General features: G+C 23.8%; 1 protein-coding gene across 5 annotated transcripts in view; it reads right to left on the bottom strand.

The window, feature by feature from the left end:
• LOC122509380 (PH and SEC7 domain-containing protein) overlaps nucleotides 1-15,486 on the bottom strand; it is a 77,360-nt gene that overhangs the window by 7,043 nt on the left and 54,831 nt on the right. For 4 of the 5 annotated variants that reach the window (XM_043623394.1, XM_043623393.1, XM_043623395.1 and 1 more), the window contains 9 exons: nucleotides 13,740-14,106; nucleotides 11,830-12,991; nucleotides 7,718-7,956; nucleotides 7,255-7,448; nucleotides 5,310-5,502; nucleotides 4,664-4,833; nucleotides 4,348-4,564; nucleotides 1,580-1,724; nucleotides 1,286-1,429 (listed from right to left, as the gene is read on the bottom strand). In XM_043623394.1, the coding sequence (XP_043479329.1) occupies nucleotides 1,286-1,429; nucleotides 1,580-1,724; nucleotides 4,348-4,564; nucleotides 4,664-4,833; nucleotides 5,310-5,502; nucleotides 7,255-7,448; nucleotides 7,718-7,956; nucleotides 11,830-12,991; nucleotides 13,740-14,106 (2,831 nt within the window). Of the gene's footprint in view, nucleotides 1-1,285; nucleotides 1,430-1,579; nucleotides 1,725-4,347; nucleotides 4,565-4,663; nucleotides 4,834-5,309; nucleotides 5,503-7,254; nucleotides 7,449-7,717; nucleotides 7,957-11,829; nucleotides 12,992-13,739; nucleotides 14,121-15,486 lie in introns of all 5 variants that reach the window. The other variant, XM_043623397.1, reaches the window with a different exon arrangement.

Genomic DNA, 15,486 nt, shown 5'->3' with positions numbered 1-15,486 from the left:
TTAAATCAATTAATTATTAAATCAATTACTTTGAATAATTTTTCGACAGTTTTTCGAGAATTTAATTATTTGAATACAAAAATTCAATTTTTTACAATAATTGTAACAGTAATTCGTTTTTTTTTAAATTTCTTTAGGTAAATTTATTAAAAAATATTAAAAACAATTGATTTTTAAAAAACTAGGTATAATGAAAATTCTTAAAATTAGTTTTTTAAAAATTTTCAATTAAACGTATATGTAACTGAACAATTTCCAAATATTTGAAATTTAGTAATATTTTTTTAAAAATAATTTAAATTTTTTAGAAAAATTTTTGATAAACATTAAAAAATAACCAAACTTTTAAAGAATTTTAATAAACAATCTAGAAAAAGGTTGTTTTTTCCGAAATTTTAATAATAATTCTACAAAATTATTATTTTTGAATTTTAATCTACTTATTTTTTGTAGATATTTACATTTTCGGAAATTTATAAATTATATTTGGAAATATTTAAAATAATTGAATTTTAAAAAATTGCAATTAAAAAATTGTAAGTCTTTCTTTTATAAAAATATTTTAATATAATTTTTTTGAAGTTAATTTTCTTTAATTTCCATTTTCAAATTTCCATCTAAAGGATTTTTCATTAAAATATTTGATAATTCAATTATTTTCAAAATTTGCGATTAAAATTCTTAAAGATTTGATTTTAAAAAATTTTAAGTGAATACTTAAAAAAAATCAATTATTGTTAATAAAATTTTTATAAATTTCAATATTATTTAAAAACTTTTTAATTAATTATATAATATTATCCTAAAGTTGTTATTGAAAAATAATGTTTGAAAGATTTAACTATAGAGTTATTTTTCACATTATAAAAATCAAAAACACTTGAATTTTATATCGAAAAATTGTGTTTTGCTGCAATATTTAGAAAATAAATTTTATTCAAAAATAATTTTAGAAAGATTTGACGATATTATTTTTCACAATATAAAAATAAAAAAAAGTTGAATTTTATATCAAAAAAGTGATATTTGGAAGAAAAGTAAAAAAAGTCGAAGCTTTTTTAAAACAAGTCGAAAAGTCGTCTTTTTTATAAAATAGTCGAAAAAAGTGCAAAAATTTATACTATCCGAGGCCTGTTATTAAACAAATTTTTGCGATTATCGATATTTAAAAACTACATTTTATTTAAAATTTTATTACCAAAAAAAAAATCTTCACGATTTGTTAATTAAAAACCAAACTCAAGATTCAAAAGCAAAAGAAGAAAACGAAAAATAATGAACAAACCTCGTGCTGTAAATAAGCGTCTTTCTCTTTATAATTTTGAATAGTTAATGCTTTAGAGCCTTTTTCGGGCGGATGTCGCCTGTGCTCGTCTAAATCAGTCTCCAATTTGTTTACTCTTTCTTCATGATCCCGCAATTGCTCTCTCTGAAAATAAAAATAAAAATGGAATTCAAGAAAGAAGTATAAAAATGTAAAATGTAAGAAAAAAAAAGAAGAAAATATTCTCTAAGAAAGTCTCGAAAAACTTTATTTTCGTGATTTTCTGTATATAAACTTATGAAAAAGTTGACTTACGGGACTTAACTTCGTATGACTACAGGGAAGTAAAGGCCGCTGAAACTTTCGTTGGGAACCTACCGCACCAGCGAGAGGTTGGCAGGAAAAACTTGCGCAGACGAAATTGATCGTGTCGATCCACGACTGCAATTCTTTGGAGTCACTGTAAATATAAAAAAAATCAGTTTTATTGAATTACAATCACTTATTATTGATTTTTTTATTTCAAAACCATTTTCATCAAGAGATTACTAAAAGATTACAAAGACTTATCAAATCTATAATTATAAAACAAATATAAAATCTAATTAAATAGTTAAGCTCTTTTCGAAATTTACGATTTAATTTCCATTTAATTTTCAATCGGATCTAAAATTATTATTTTTAATGAAATTTTAAATTAAAATTTCTTTTTTAAATTTAAACAAATAATTATATTCTTCCGAATTTTAGAGACATATCCTAATTTTTCGAAATTGCCTACAAATTTTAATTTTAATTACAAAATTGCACAGGTTTCAAAGGATTACGTAATAAAAATATTTATTTTAAAAAAAGACGGACAACTTCAATATGATCGCATATTACAAAGGCGAACAAAGCCTGTCAATAATAAATACTTGATTATACAATTTATATACAATGCCATAAAGTCCTTTATTCAAATTGGCATCTTTCACGTGTCTCCTAGTTTCTATATTGATCTGAAAACTTCACCCAGTGTAATATTTTTCAATAAGAAAATTTTTATTCTATTTCCGACTACATTGTTTTCCAGATAGCAGAAATATCAATCTAAATGTTAATTTTAATTTCATTTTAGATTATAATTTTATAAATTTAAATTTAAATTATAATCCAGTATTTTTTAGATTGCAAAATAATAATAATAATAAAATTACTTTCAAAAAGCGAATTATTAAGTTCTGCGCATAATTTAGAAATCAAACTTTATGTTTTCAAATTATAAGATTAATTTCAAAAAGAGAATTATAAAGTTCTGCGCATAATTTGAAAATTAAACTTTATGTTTTCGAATCATAAGAATCATTTCAAAAATGAATTATTAAGTTTTTCGCATATTTTAAAAATTAAACTTTATAAAAAAATACAACTTTGTGTAAAAATTAGACTTTATTTAAAAATGATATTTAATTAAACTTTAGTTATTTAAATATCAGCACAACTACAGGTACGAGTGAAATTTTAAATCCTATTGTCAGTTACAAAAACTTTCTTTTTGAAATTTAATGAAAATTTATTATTTTTTTTTTAAATACAATTCTTTAAAAATACGATTATATTTCAAAACAATTTTTAAAAGTAATAGAATTAAATTCTTTCAAATATTAAATTTATTTCAATGAAATTTGACAAAACTTTTAATTGTTTCAATTTTTAAAATTACTTTTGTGAATTTAATTATCTTCAAAAAAATTTTAATTCCAATATTTCAAAAACCTATTTCTTTAAAATTTCTACATTAAATTATTCGAAACTTCAATTATATTTGCTTAGCAAATATTTTAAAACTTATCGTTATTTATTTTAATACTGGAATTTCAAATAATTTCAATGTCAAACCTTTTGAAATTTAATTATTTCTTAAAATTGCTATTATAAAGCATTTTTTGTTATAATTCTTTAAAAAATACAATAATATTTAAAGACAATTGTTTTAAGTGAGAAAAGAAAATTCTTTGAATTAGAAAATTTATTTTAATGCAATTTGGGAAAATTTCCTATTTTTTCAAATTATTTTTGTGAATTTAACTATTTTCCAAAAATTTTAAATACAATTTTTTTAGATTTTTTCAGAACTTGTAAATAAAATTTTTTTAATTCCATTAATTTTTGTTTAATAAATATTTAAATGCCTATTTATTGTTATTTATTTTTCCACCAGGAATTAAAATTTCAAAATACGTTCAATATAAAATCTTTTGAAATTTAATTATTTCTAAAAATTAGAATTGCAATTCTTCCAATTCTTCAAATATTTTCTGGAATTTTAAGTGAAATTCTTTTTCAAATCAATTCTTATCAAAAATTTCTACGAGAATTCAATTATTTAAACACAAAAGTAAGTGACAAAATAATTGAATAATTTTTATTCTATTTTTTTACTAAGGTATAAAAAATACTAATTTTGTATCCTTTTTATTTTCTTTTTATTATATTTTTTGTATTCAGAAATAGAAAAATAGTAATTGTATTACTAAGAAAAAGAAAAATACTAATGTTCTTACAAAGAAATAAAAAAATACCAATTTTGTTTACATTCTATTCTATTTTTTAAAGAGAAATAAAAAATATTAATTTTGTTTCCTTCTTATTTTCTTTTTATTATATTTTTTTATTCAGAACTAGAAAAATAGTAATTTCTTTAATAAATAGAAATATTTGCCCACCAGGAATTAAAATTTCAAAATACCTTCAATTTTTTGAAATTTAATTATTTTTAAAAATTAGAACTGCAAAACTTCCAATTCTTCAATTAGTTTCTAAAATTTGAACTGAAATTCTTTTTCAAATTAATTCGTATCAAAAATTTTTACGAGAATTCAATTATTTAAAAACAAAAATAATTGATTTCTAAAAATTGCAACTGTAACTCTACTTATGCATTTTTTTCTTAATTTTTAAGATGATAAAGAAAATAAAGATTTAAAAATTAAATTATAACTTTCTTTGTTTTATTTATTAATTAATAAATTGCAATAAATTAAAATAAATTGGAAATAGATTGAAGTAAATGTAAATAAAATGAATAAATTGAAATTTACCTAGTTTGAAACAGATATTCCGCTTGATCAGCTGTTTGTAACCTGAAGACATATTGTTTTTTCGTGTAATCAGATGCTTTTGTAGCAAGTGCATGGTGAATACGTATGGCATTATGCAAACTGTCATTTCGAAAACCATGTTCATCTTTGTGCAAATATAATACAAGCTCTCTTAATGTACAATAATACATTTTCCACCCTCTCTTTCCAAAAGGCGCTGAAACACGAAAATTGCAAAAAAATGTTAAACAGAAAGAGAAAAAAAAGAGTTAAAAAATAGAATAACATCTTTCAGAATGAAAAAATGAATACATACTTTTCTTTCCATTCGCGTCATAACAACTTTTGCGCATAACGTATCCTTTCTTATATTCAGTGGCACCAGTGATATTTGGAACGTCAAGAAATGGATTTCCGGAGGTAGATAAAGCTGGACCATCGCCCTGCTGAACAGCGTGAGACGCTGCCTCGTCTCCTTCGTCGTCTCTAAAAAATCGAGAAGATTTTTTTAAATACTCTTTTCTCTTTTACTCCCAAAGAATTAAAAAAACAATTTTTTAATGATCCTTTTCTTTTTTACTACAAAAAAATTTAAAAAAAATTTTAAAGAACCTTTTATTTTCTACTCCAGAAGAGATAACAAAAATTTTACAGACACTTTTCGTTTTTACTCCAGAAGAATAAAGAAAAAAATTTTACAGACTCTTTTCTTTTTTATTCGAAAAGAATAAAAAAACATTTTTAAAGATCCTTTTCGTTTTTACTTCAAAAGAATCCAAAAAAGAATTTTTTTTCACACTTTTTTCTTTTTTAATCCAGAAGAAAATTTCCAGAAATCAGAAAATGTCAATATTAAATAGATTTGAGTGAAAATCAAAACGAAATAAACGAAGGTGGAATTTTTCAGTCGCACTCTCTGTGTTTAATGACACGTAAGAAGAGAGAAAATAGTTTATACTCACAATGCCCATTCTAGAGGAAACGATTTAATGGCATTGTAAAGTTGTTTGAGCACTTCTCTTGGGAAATTGTCTCCGTCATTGAGTTCCCACAAATTTTCAATAAATTCCGAACATGACATTTTTCTGCCAATATTTTGGCCATGAAGATCCGTGTTAAGTAACATTATAGCACACGTCAGTGTATGAACAGCATCTAGTTTAAATTTTCCTCTTATTAGCGTTACAAAATTAAATTAAAATACGATTTAGTGAACAAAATCAGAAAACACTGCTTATTAAAAAAAATAAATTTTTTCAATCAACAAAATAAAAAATACTGTTTATTGGACAAAATAAAATAAACTGTTTATTGAACAAAATGAAAAATAGTGTTCAATAAACAAAATAAAAAAAATACTTTTCAACAAACAAAATAGAAAATAGTGTTCAATATCAGACTTCACACTCAATAATTAATTTTTAAAAAGTAGCAAAAAATAGCTTATAAACTAAAAAAATTAGCTATCGAAAAATTAAACTTGACTAAAAAAACTCGTTTTAGACACTTCACAAAACTGACAAAAATTCCATTCTATATTTTATTTTCCAGACTTTTTCCTAATTTTCATCAAAAATATTCTACTTCTTTCTTATCCTGCTAAGAATCCCTGCAACGAATTTTATTGTTCATGAAAGAATTTAAATATTTATAAAAATAATTTAACTCTTGCGAAGAATTTTATAAAAATTTTTTAAATAATTCATTTTTTTCGACAATTTTATTCAAATTATAATTTAAATAATTGAATTCCTAAGAAATGTTTATTATTCATAAAAATAATTGAATTCTTACGAAGATTTTTGCAAAAATTTTTTTGAAATAATTGAATTCTGTCTAGAAATTTTATGAAAATAGTAAATATTGAAAGTCATTGAATTCCGAAAAGATTTAAAAATTAATTAAATTTTACAAAGAATTCTATTAAAATTTTTGATAATAATTAAACCCTAATAAAATTTTGAAGAATAATTACATTTCTTGAGCAATTTCTGTAAAATAGTATTAAAAATAATTGAAATCCTGCGATGAATTTGATTATTTATGAAAATAATTGAATAGTTGCAAACAATCTTATTAACATTTTCAAAAATAATTAAATTCCTGAGAAGAATTTTATTATTTATGAAAATAATTGAATTATTGCGAAAGATTTTATGAAAATTTTTGAAAATAATTGAATTTCTGTGAAAAATTTTATGAAAATTTTTGAAAATAATTGAATTTCTATGAAAAATTTTGTTATTTTTGAAAATAATTGAATTCTTTATACGAATTTTATAAACATTGTTTTAAATAATTAATTTTTGCTCAGTATAATAAATATTATAAAAATTTTATTTTAAATATATTTGAATTCTTGTGGAAAATTTTATTTGTGAAAATAAGTGAATTTTTTGATTAATTAAATTGAAATAGTATTAAAAATAATTGAAATTCTTCGATGAGTTTTATTTATTTATGAAAATAATTAAATTTTTGCTTAGAATTTTATCCAAATTTTTTTTTTTTAAATTGAATTTACATGAAAAATGTTTTTATTAGTGAAAGTAATTGAATTATTTCGAAGAATTTTATAAAAAATTTTGTTAAATAATTGATTTTTTTGAAAATACTTTTCTAAATTAATTTAAGTCCTATAGAAATTTTATTGTTTATGAAAGTAATTGAATTTTGGATAATTGGATTTCGAATATTTTAATCTAAAAAAAGTACCCAAATAGTAGGATAACGTAAAAAAAAGTAGTAAATAGTAGGTTTCAGTAGAGGAGTGCGAAGCCTGCAATAAACAAAATAAAAAATAGTGTTCAATAAAAAAATAGAAAATACTTTTCAATAAAAAAAATAAAAAATACTTTTAAAATATATAAAAGAAAATAATGTTCAATAAACAAAATTTGAATGTACCTTGTGAGTTAAAGCTGCCAGGATTACAGTCGAGATATCTTTTGGAAAAGTGAACAAGAACTCGTTCTCTTTCCTGGGTTTCACCGGTCAATGAAAACTGAGCAAGAAATTTTCTTAGAGCCACGTCCAGCGTGTCCCCTTCGAAGTTAAAGTACCTTAAATATTCTTCAGCCACAGCTCTGCTGAAGTCGTTGCTGAATAAAATAATAAATAATATTTAGAATTTAATACTCAACAATTAGTGTATTTTACCTTTTTGCATTGCCATATTCGAGAAGAATCTCGATGAAAGTGATAAAAAAGTGAACAATTTAATATTGTGCAGTCAATAAATTGTATGTAAAATTTTACATATTATATAAAATTCATTCACAAAATTTTAAAATAATTTTTAAATAAAAACATAAGAAATAATTTCATATGGAATTTTTATCACTAGAAGAATAAAATTTTTCTATCGTACTTTTTGCTAAGATGTCGAGAGACGTCGGATTTCTTAAAACCGTCCAGAGAATAAAGCCTTTTTGCTAATCTGATTGCAGAAGGCAAGTCCACGGCTTTTGGACTGTAATGAAAACTGTGCAGACTTTCAATATCACTTTCCTCGTCGGCTGATAAGGGAGGCGACTGGCCACTTTGCTTCTGTTCCTCGCTGGTTGAAGCGGTCATCAATTCTTTCTCCTCTTCAAAATCTCGCAATTCCTGAAACGAACAAGACAAACTTTCAATAAATTCCAATTATTTAAATCACAATTACTATATTTATTAATACTAATTAATAATAATATTATTAATTCTGTTTTCTAAAAGAAACGTTGTTAATGTTAATTTATTGAAAAACAAAATTTCAAATTCTTGGGATTTTCCAAGATTTCTTTACTGGTTCTCTCTGTTTGCTTTCTATGACTTTCTCTAATGTTTTCCATAATGACTTGGAAATTTCTTACTCTTTAGACTTAAATGCTCAATTAACAGATAGCATTGAATTCGAAAAAGTTCCAAATGTGATTAAAGAGTATAAAGGAATGAAGGAATGCAGTTAAATAAAATGCAAAGAAAAAATTGAAAACTAAGTGAAAAAAGTTTCTGAAAGAGAGAAAATGTAGTAATTGATCAGAAAAGAATGCTAATAAGAGATAAAATCGAATTCAAAACTTTAGTGAAGAACAAAATTTTACTAATAAAAATAAAATTACGGAAATTGAATACAATCACAAGAGTTGCCGCAAAAATTTTATTTTTTCCTAATTTCCAGACAGAATTTTTGACTTATTTCTTCAAAGGGAAAAGTTGTTTTTCTCCTACAAAAAACTTTAAGAAGTTTTTTCAATTGTAAGATATAAGATAATTTTTAGAATTAAGAATTTGAATAAAAGTTTTCAGCATGTCGAGCTGTTTTAAAAAGAATTTATGGCCTTTTCAAAGTTTTTAAGGTATAAAAAGAAGTTTATTTTATAACTTTACTGTTAAGGAACTAAGGAAGTGACTCTTTTACTGCTTTCAAATCCAAATTTCGGTGATAGAAAAAAATTTTATATTATTTTATTTCATTGATTGATAATTTAGTTTATTATTTATAAAAGAATTTCTGTCTACTAATTTAAAAAAAATAATCGACAAGGAAAATTTGTAAATGTTTTAAATTTTTAAATGCTTTTTCTTAAAAATTTTGCTTACAAAAATATATTTTCTCCCAATTCGTTGATGATAAACTTTATTAACATCACCAATGTAAATTCTATTACAAAAATTATTTTCAATATAGTTTTACAAAATTTCAATTATTTAAAAACTTTTAATTAACTATTATATAACTATATTTTAGTCAACAATTTAATCATCTTAAAAATATAAAAGCAAATTTTTTTTAAAAAAACACAATTTTTTCAGAATTTTAAATAATTCTGACTCCAATAAATTTCAATTATTTACAAAAAATCTTCATTTCAAATTTTTTTAAAATTAAACTACGAATTTATCAATTGTAACTCTTCCGAAATTCAATTATTTTGGAAGCATTTTGAATTTATAGATGTTTTTACACCAAAGAATATACTAATACATTCAAAATGTGGCTCTTCGTAAAATGTAATAATTTAAAATAAACAAAATGCAATGCAGACAAAATAAACAATAAAATAAATGCGAAGAAATATTTTCTATAATTCAATTACTATGAAAAATAAGAAAGAAAATCAAGATTTATTTTTTTAAAATCCTATAGTAATTTAAAAGTTATTAAGATGAAAAAAATAATTCAAAAAGAATTTACGGTTTTTAAGATTTTTAAATATTGTTGAACAACGTCGATGAACTTCATAAGTATTCATAATCAACGATTGGAGGAAAAAAGTGCTATTCACAATGAAAATAATAAACTACTTTTATTTAAAAACTTATGTTTCTAAAACAAATAATAATCAAGAAAGATTGTAAAAAAATTTCTATCAGAAATTTATAAAAAATTGATTTGAAAAATATTTTTTTCCTCCAAACCATTGATAATGAACAATTTGAATATTTGATATTCGTATTTCGTATTCAACACATGAGTCCGCAACGTTTTTAAAAATGAAAAAATCAAATGAATTGAAAAATATAAAATAATATTTTCAATCAGTCTTTTGAATTTAGTGGTGAAAAAAAAGAATTTCTAAATAAGAAATAAGAAAATATTGTAATACTACTTTTCTTACTAAGAAATAAAATACTATTTCCTTGACGAAAGAAAATGGTCTTAAAACTTATTTCCTTTCAAATGTTTCTTTTACTGAAAAAAAAGTTATAGAAAGAGGAAACTTCTTTTAAAAAAAGGGCTTGTTTCCTATAAGATGTGGTACTTCCTATTCTATTTTTTACTAAGAAATAAAAAATATTAATTTCGTGTTCTTTTTATTATATTTTTTTATTCAGAAATAGAAAAATAGTAATTTCATTACTAAACAATAAAAAAATACTAATTTTCTTACTAAGAACATAAAAACTACTAATTTTCTTACTTAGAAATAAAAAAATACTAATTTTCTTACTAAGAATAAGAAAACTACTAATTTTCTTACTAAGAAATAAAAAAATACTAATTTTCTTACTAAGATTAAGAAAACTACTACTTTTCTTACTAAGAAATAGAAAAATATTATTTTTCTTTACTAAGAAATAAAAAACTACCAAATTTTCTTACTAAGTAATTATTATCTCTCAGAGGACAATTACTTACAAAATAATTTAAGTATAAAAATATTATAAATATCATGTGTTCGTTGTCGTATTTAAAAACGTTGCGGACTGCGACTTTATGTTGAACACCAATAAACCAAAAATATTTGTAACAATTATAGAAATTAGTAACCGGACAAATAGTCCAAACCAAAAAATCCAAAGTAAATGCAATCCAAAAAAGTAAAAAAAAAAATAATTTCATTTTGGACTAATTTTTTGTCCTGGTCAAAAAGTCCAAAGAAATTAAAAATCCATTGAAAAAAATTGAGATATAAAAATCCAAATGGTTTGCCTTAAATGAAATTGTCCTTTTCTTTGAGTTGTTAGGTAAACTTAATATTTTAAATTTCCGTAAATGATTAAATTAATCGAGTAATTTAATTTAAAAAAAATATCTCATTGAATTTTTGTAAAGAATTTTATCAAAATTGTTGAGAAAATAATTGTTTGAAAAATTTTATAGAATTATAAAATTGAGATTTTTCTAGAAATTTTTATTATTTATGAAAATAATTGAATTTTTGTGAAGAATTAAAATTTTTTTTTGAAAATTAGGTAAACTTAACATTTTAAATTTCCGTAAATAATTAAATTAATCGAGTAATTTAATTGGAATTATATTTTGAAAAAAATGAATTTTTGTGAAGAATTAAAATTTTTTTTTTTAAATTAGGTAAACTTAACATTTTAAATTTCCGTAAATAATTAAATTAATCGAGTAATTTAATTGGAATTATATTTAAAAAAAGTAATTGAATTTTTGTAAAGAATTTTATCAAAATTGTTGAGAAAATAATTGTTTGAAAAATTTTAAAGAATTATAAAGTTTAGATTTTTCTAGAAATTTTTATTATTTATGAAAATTATTGAATTTTTGTGAAGAATTTAAAAAAAATTTTGAAAATAATTGAATTCTTCTGAAGAATTGTATTATTTATAGGTATGTAAATAATTAAAATCCTGCGATTTTGAAAAATTATCATTTTCAATTCCGATTTTATAGCGTAAAAAGTGTGGCTTTTTTACAAGTTTCAATATTTATTTTGGACGTTTTTGATATTTTTATTTTGGATTTTTTGTACTGTGGACTTTTTTTCTTAAATTTTACGGTCTGGAATTTTTGGTTTGGATTTTTTGTCCTGTATCATAGAAATTTGATATTTTTCCAGTACTTTTGGAACAAAATTCTCTGCCTATTCTATTATTTAATTAATACAAAAAACAAAAAACACAAAAAATTCTCTGCCATTTGTCTGACCTTCTTCAATATTTTCCTGCCTTTTTCCTGAATCTTTCACTGACTTCTTGTCAAAATTAAGACTCTTAATAAATTTATTATTTTTAATTGAATGTTACCTGGTATCCAGTGGAACCAGTTGAGGCATTGCAATTATCAATTGCAGTAGGCAAGCGTTGATTCTGTTGATAAACATGTGGATTATCCGAATTCTGAGTATTACGTTTATTCTGTCTTGGACTTGAGTTCCTCGCATTGTCCTTGTCGGGACCCTTGACTTGAATGACTATTCGATGCTCACTCGAATCCTGACTGGCGCTGTAACTTCCGCTCTTACGCCTCCTCTGCGGTGGTTCACTGGCAAGGATTGTCGAGTCACTATCACTAGGATCACTAACCATCATAATATCACGTGAACTAAGAATGTCCATTGTCTCCTCGTCATTGTAATCGGGACTGGACATATTGCTAATGGCCTCCGATTGGCTGAGATCGCCATTGGTGGGATGTAGGCCTCCCGGCGATGTGCCCTCGCCCGAGGGTCCAAGTTGAGCGCCCGGCATTATTGGCAGGGGGAATCTGCGCGAGCCAGAATTGGAGGACATGACTGATGAGGAGACGGAGGTCGGCGATGCCGGCGATAGTGAGCGTTGAGGACTCGTGCCCTCGGTCGAGGAACTACTACTGGAGGACTGTGGAGGTGAATTGCCATTTCGACAGCAGGACGTTCTCTCCGAGACGGAGGGCGAGCTGACTGGTGCATTGTAGGTCCAAACAATTCTCTCGCTTGAGAGTGCTTGACCACTTTCTGGTCGTGTGTCGAGAAGAGTATTTAGGCTGGAGGTGACGTCGTCGTCAATATCGATATCCACTGCGCTCATGGATGGATCCTTTTGAAATTGCAAATGATCCTCGGATCTCGAAGTTCTCACGAATCCACTTGAATAACCAAAATTTGCATTGGCTTTATTTTCACAGGCTGGAGAGCATTGTGTGCCCTCGCGTCTTGCAGTACCCACTGGTGAGGTAGTTGCGGAATTCGAGCCAGTCACCTTGTAGGCTCGATGATGCCCGAGTATTTCGTTTGGACTCGTCGGCACGGAATTGTGATGATGATGATGATGATGATGGTGATTGTGATGATTGTGTCGGTGATGTATGTGATGATTATTGTATCTCAATGAATCCACTTTTTTCTGATACTTTGGCAAAAGGCAACTGCTTTGCTGCGTTCTCGATAGGTTCAACATCAAATCCCCGGTCATCATGTAGGCCTCGAACCTGAATTTAAAATCAAAATTCTTCTGTTATTCATTTATCATACTTACTAACTATATTCTTACTCTATATTCTTATTCGATATTCTTACTTTACATTCAAACTCTATATTGTTATTCAATATTCTTACTTTACATTCAAACTCTATATTTTTCTTATACATAAGAAAAAACAAGAAAAAACTCTAAATCCACAAATAACTTGCTGAATAAAAAAATTTATTTTTTACTATTTTTGAAGTATTCTTTTGTAGAAAAAAACCTTTTTTTTAGATTGAAAATGCAAAAATTCCATTGTTATTTAATTCTTTTATTTAAAAAATCATTTGTTTGTTTTTCAAAAATAAACAAATTTATGTTTATTCAAAATTCCATTTTATAATACATAAAAAAAAATTCTGATAAAATTATGATTTGAAATTAGTCACAAAAATATACAAATAAATTTTAAATTACAAAAATTGAATTTGTACTTTTTAGCATTTTTATTTTAAGAACAATATTTTTTTTAAAAAAAAGAAAATGGTTCAAAAATAGTAAAAATCAATTTTTTCATTCGCCAATTTTTTTTATACAAAAACATATTTTATACAAAATAACGCAAAGATTTTCAAATCTGAAAATTTTTTTAGGGAAAATAAAAATTTAAAACATGTCAAAATATTTTCTGACCGATTCTATTTTAATTGTAATTCCTCTCTATTGAATTCCTCTAATCAAAAAATTACAATACAAAAATAATTTATACACACCTGGGTGTATTTTTCTGTCGACCAAACTTGTCGCCGGACAATGGTTCCCATTGAGCACGTTCCTCTTCCTTAAAATTGTCAAATTGAGGAATAACAACATCCATTTCCGATGATCCAGAAGCGTCACTGCATGATCCATTACTTCTAACAGCATTTTGTTGTTGTTGAACTCCAGTGGGATTCTGGGGAAGACTTATCGACAATTCAGTTAATTCCGAATTTTTAGCACTTCTCTCGTCACAATTCGTGGATCGGTTCCTCGAGTTGTTTTCAATTCCTGCTCGAAAGGCTTTTAAACTTTCAGTATCCTCGCACACCGCCTGACCCGAGCACAATAAACGTCGTATGTGCGCCTTGATGGCTGGATCTAAAAACAAGAAACTAGATTTAATCATCATGTCTGAATGTTTAAAGGATGGCTACGTCAAACGAATCAAGTGCCACATTTATCGAAAAAAAAGAAAAAAAATTCATTTCACAAATGGAAGATAAAAATAATTCTTTAATCAATTTTTTCAAATTTGAGGGGAAAAGAAGAATTTTATATTAAGAAATGAAAAAAGGCTCATTTTCTTACTGAGAAATAGAAGAATACTAATAAGTTGTGTTTTTTATTCCCTTCTTATTCTATTTGTTAGTATAAAATCAAAAAATACTAATTTACTACAGAGAAATAAAAAAAATAGTAATTTATATTCTTTTATTGCATTTATATTCAATTTTTTTACTATGAGCTAAAAAAATACTAATTTTTTTGGTAGAAAATAAAAAAATACTAATATTTTGAATTTTCTATTCTGCTTTTATTCAATTAATCACCTAAACATAAAATAACAATAATTTTGTGCTTCTTTATTCTTTTTTACTGCAAAGAACATAAAACAATACTAATTTTCTTATTAAAAACTAAAAAACACTGAAAATCCTGCTTAAAAACAAAATAATACTAATTTTAATATTAAAAAAATTAAAAATTACTCATTTATTCTACTAAAAAAATGAAAGAATACTTTTGTGGAAAAGTATTAAATTTCTTACTAGACAATAGAAATATACTAATTTTACTGCCAAGATATAAAAAATATTAATTTTTCTACTATGAAACAGAAAAATACTAATTTCTATGCTAAGAAAATAATACTAATTTAATTATTAGAAACGGAAAAGTATAAAATTCCTTACTAGAAAATTACTAATTTTTGTACTACGAAATAAAAAAAAATTAATTTTCTTACTGAGATATAGAAAAATACTAATTACTTTTTTTGAAAATGGAAAAGTATTAAATTTCTTACAAGAAAATAGAAAAATACTAATTTTTTTCTAAGAAATAAAAAATAATTAATTTTCTTACTGAGATATAGAAAAATACTAATTACTTTTTTTTGAAATGGAAAAATATTAAATTTCTTACAAGAAAATAGAAAAATACTAATTTTTTTCTAAGAAATAAAGAAATACTAATTGTTATACTAAGGATTAAAAAAATACTAATTTTTATACTATGATATAGAAAAATACTAATTTATTTTTTAGAAATAGAAAAGTATTAAATTTTTTACTAGAAAATAAAAAATACTAATTTTATTGTCAATAAATAAAAAATTCTAATTTTTCCTACTAAGAAACGGAAGAATACTAATTTCTTTACTAAGGAAATATTACTAATTTATTTTTTAGAAATAGAAAAGTATTAAATTTCTTACTAGAAAATAAAAAATACTAATTTTATTTCTAGAAATAAAAA

The sequence above is a fragment of the Leptopilina heterotoma genome, unplaced genomic scaffold, assembly GCF_015476425.1.
Source record: "Leptopilina heterotoma isolate Lh14 unplaced genomic scaffold, ASM1547642v1 Lhet_60, whole genome shotgun sequence".
NCBI lineage: Eukaryota > Metazoa > Arthropoda > Insecta > Hymenoptera > Figitidae > Leptopilina > Leptopilina heterotoma.
The sequence above is the reverse complement of the archived record's forward strand: the minus strand, read 5'-3'. Positions and strand labels throughout refer to the sequence as shown.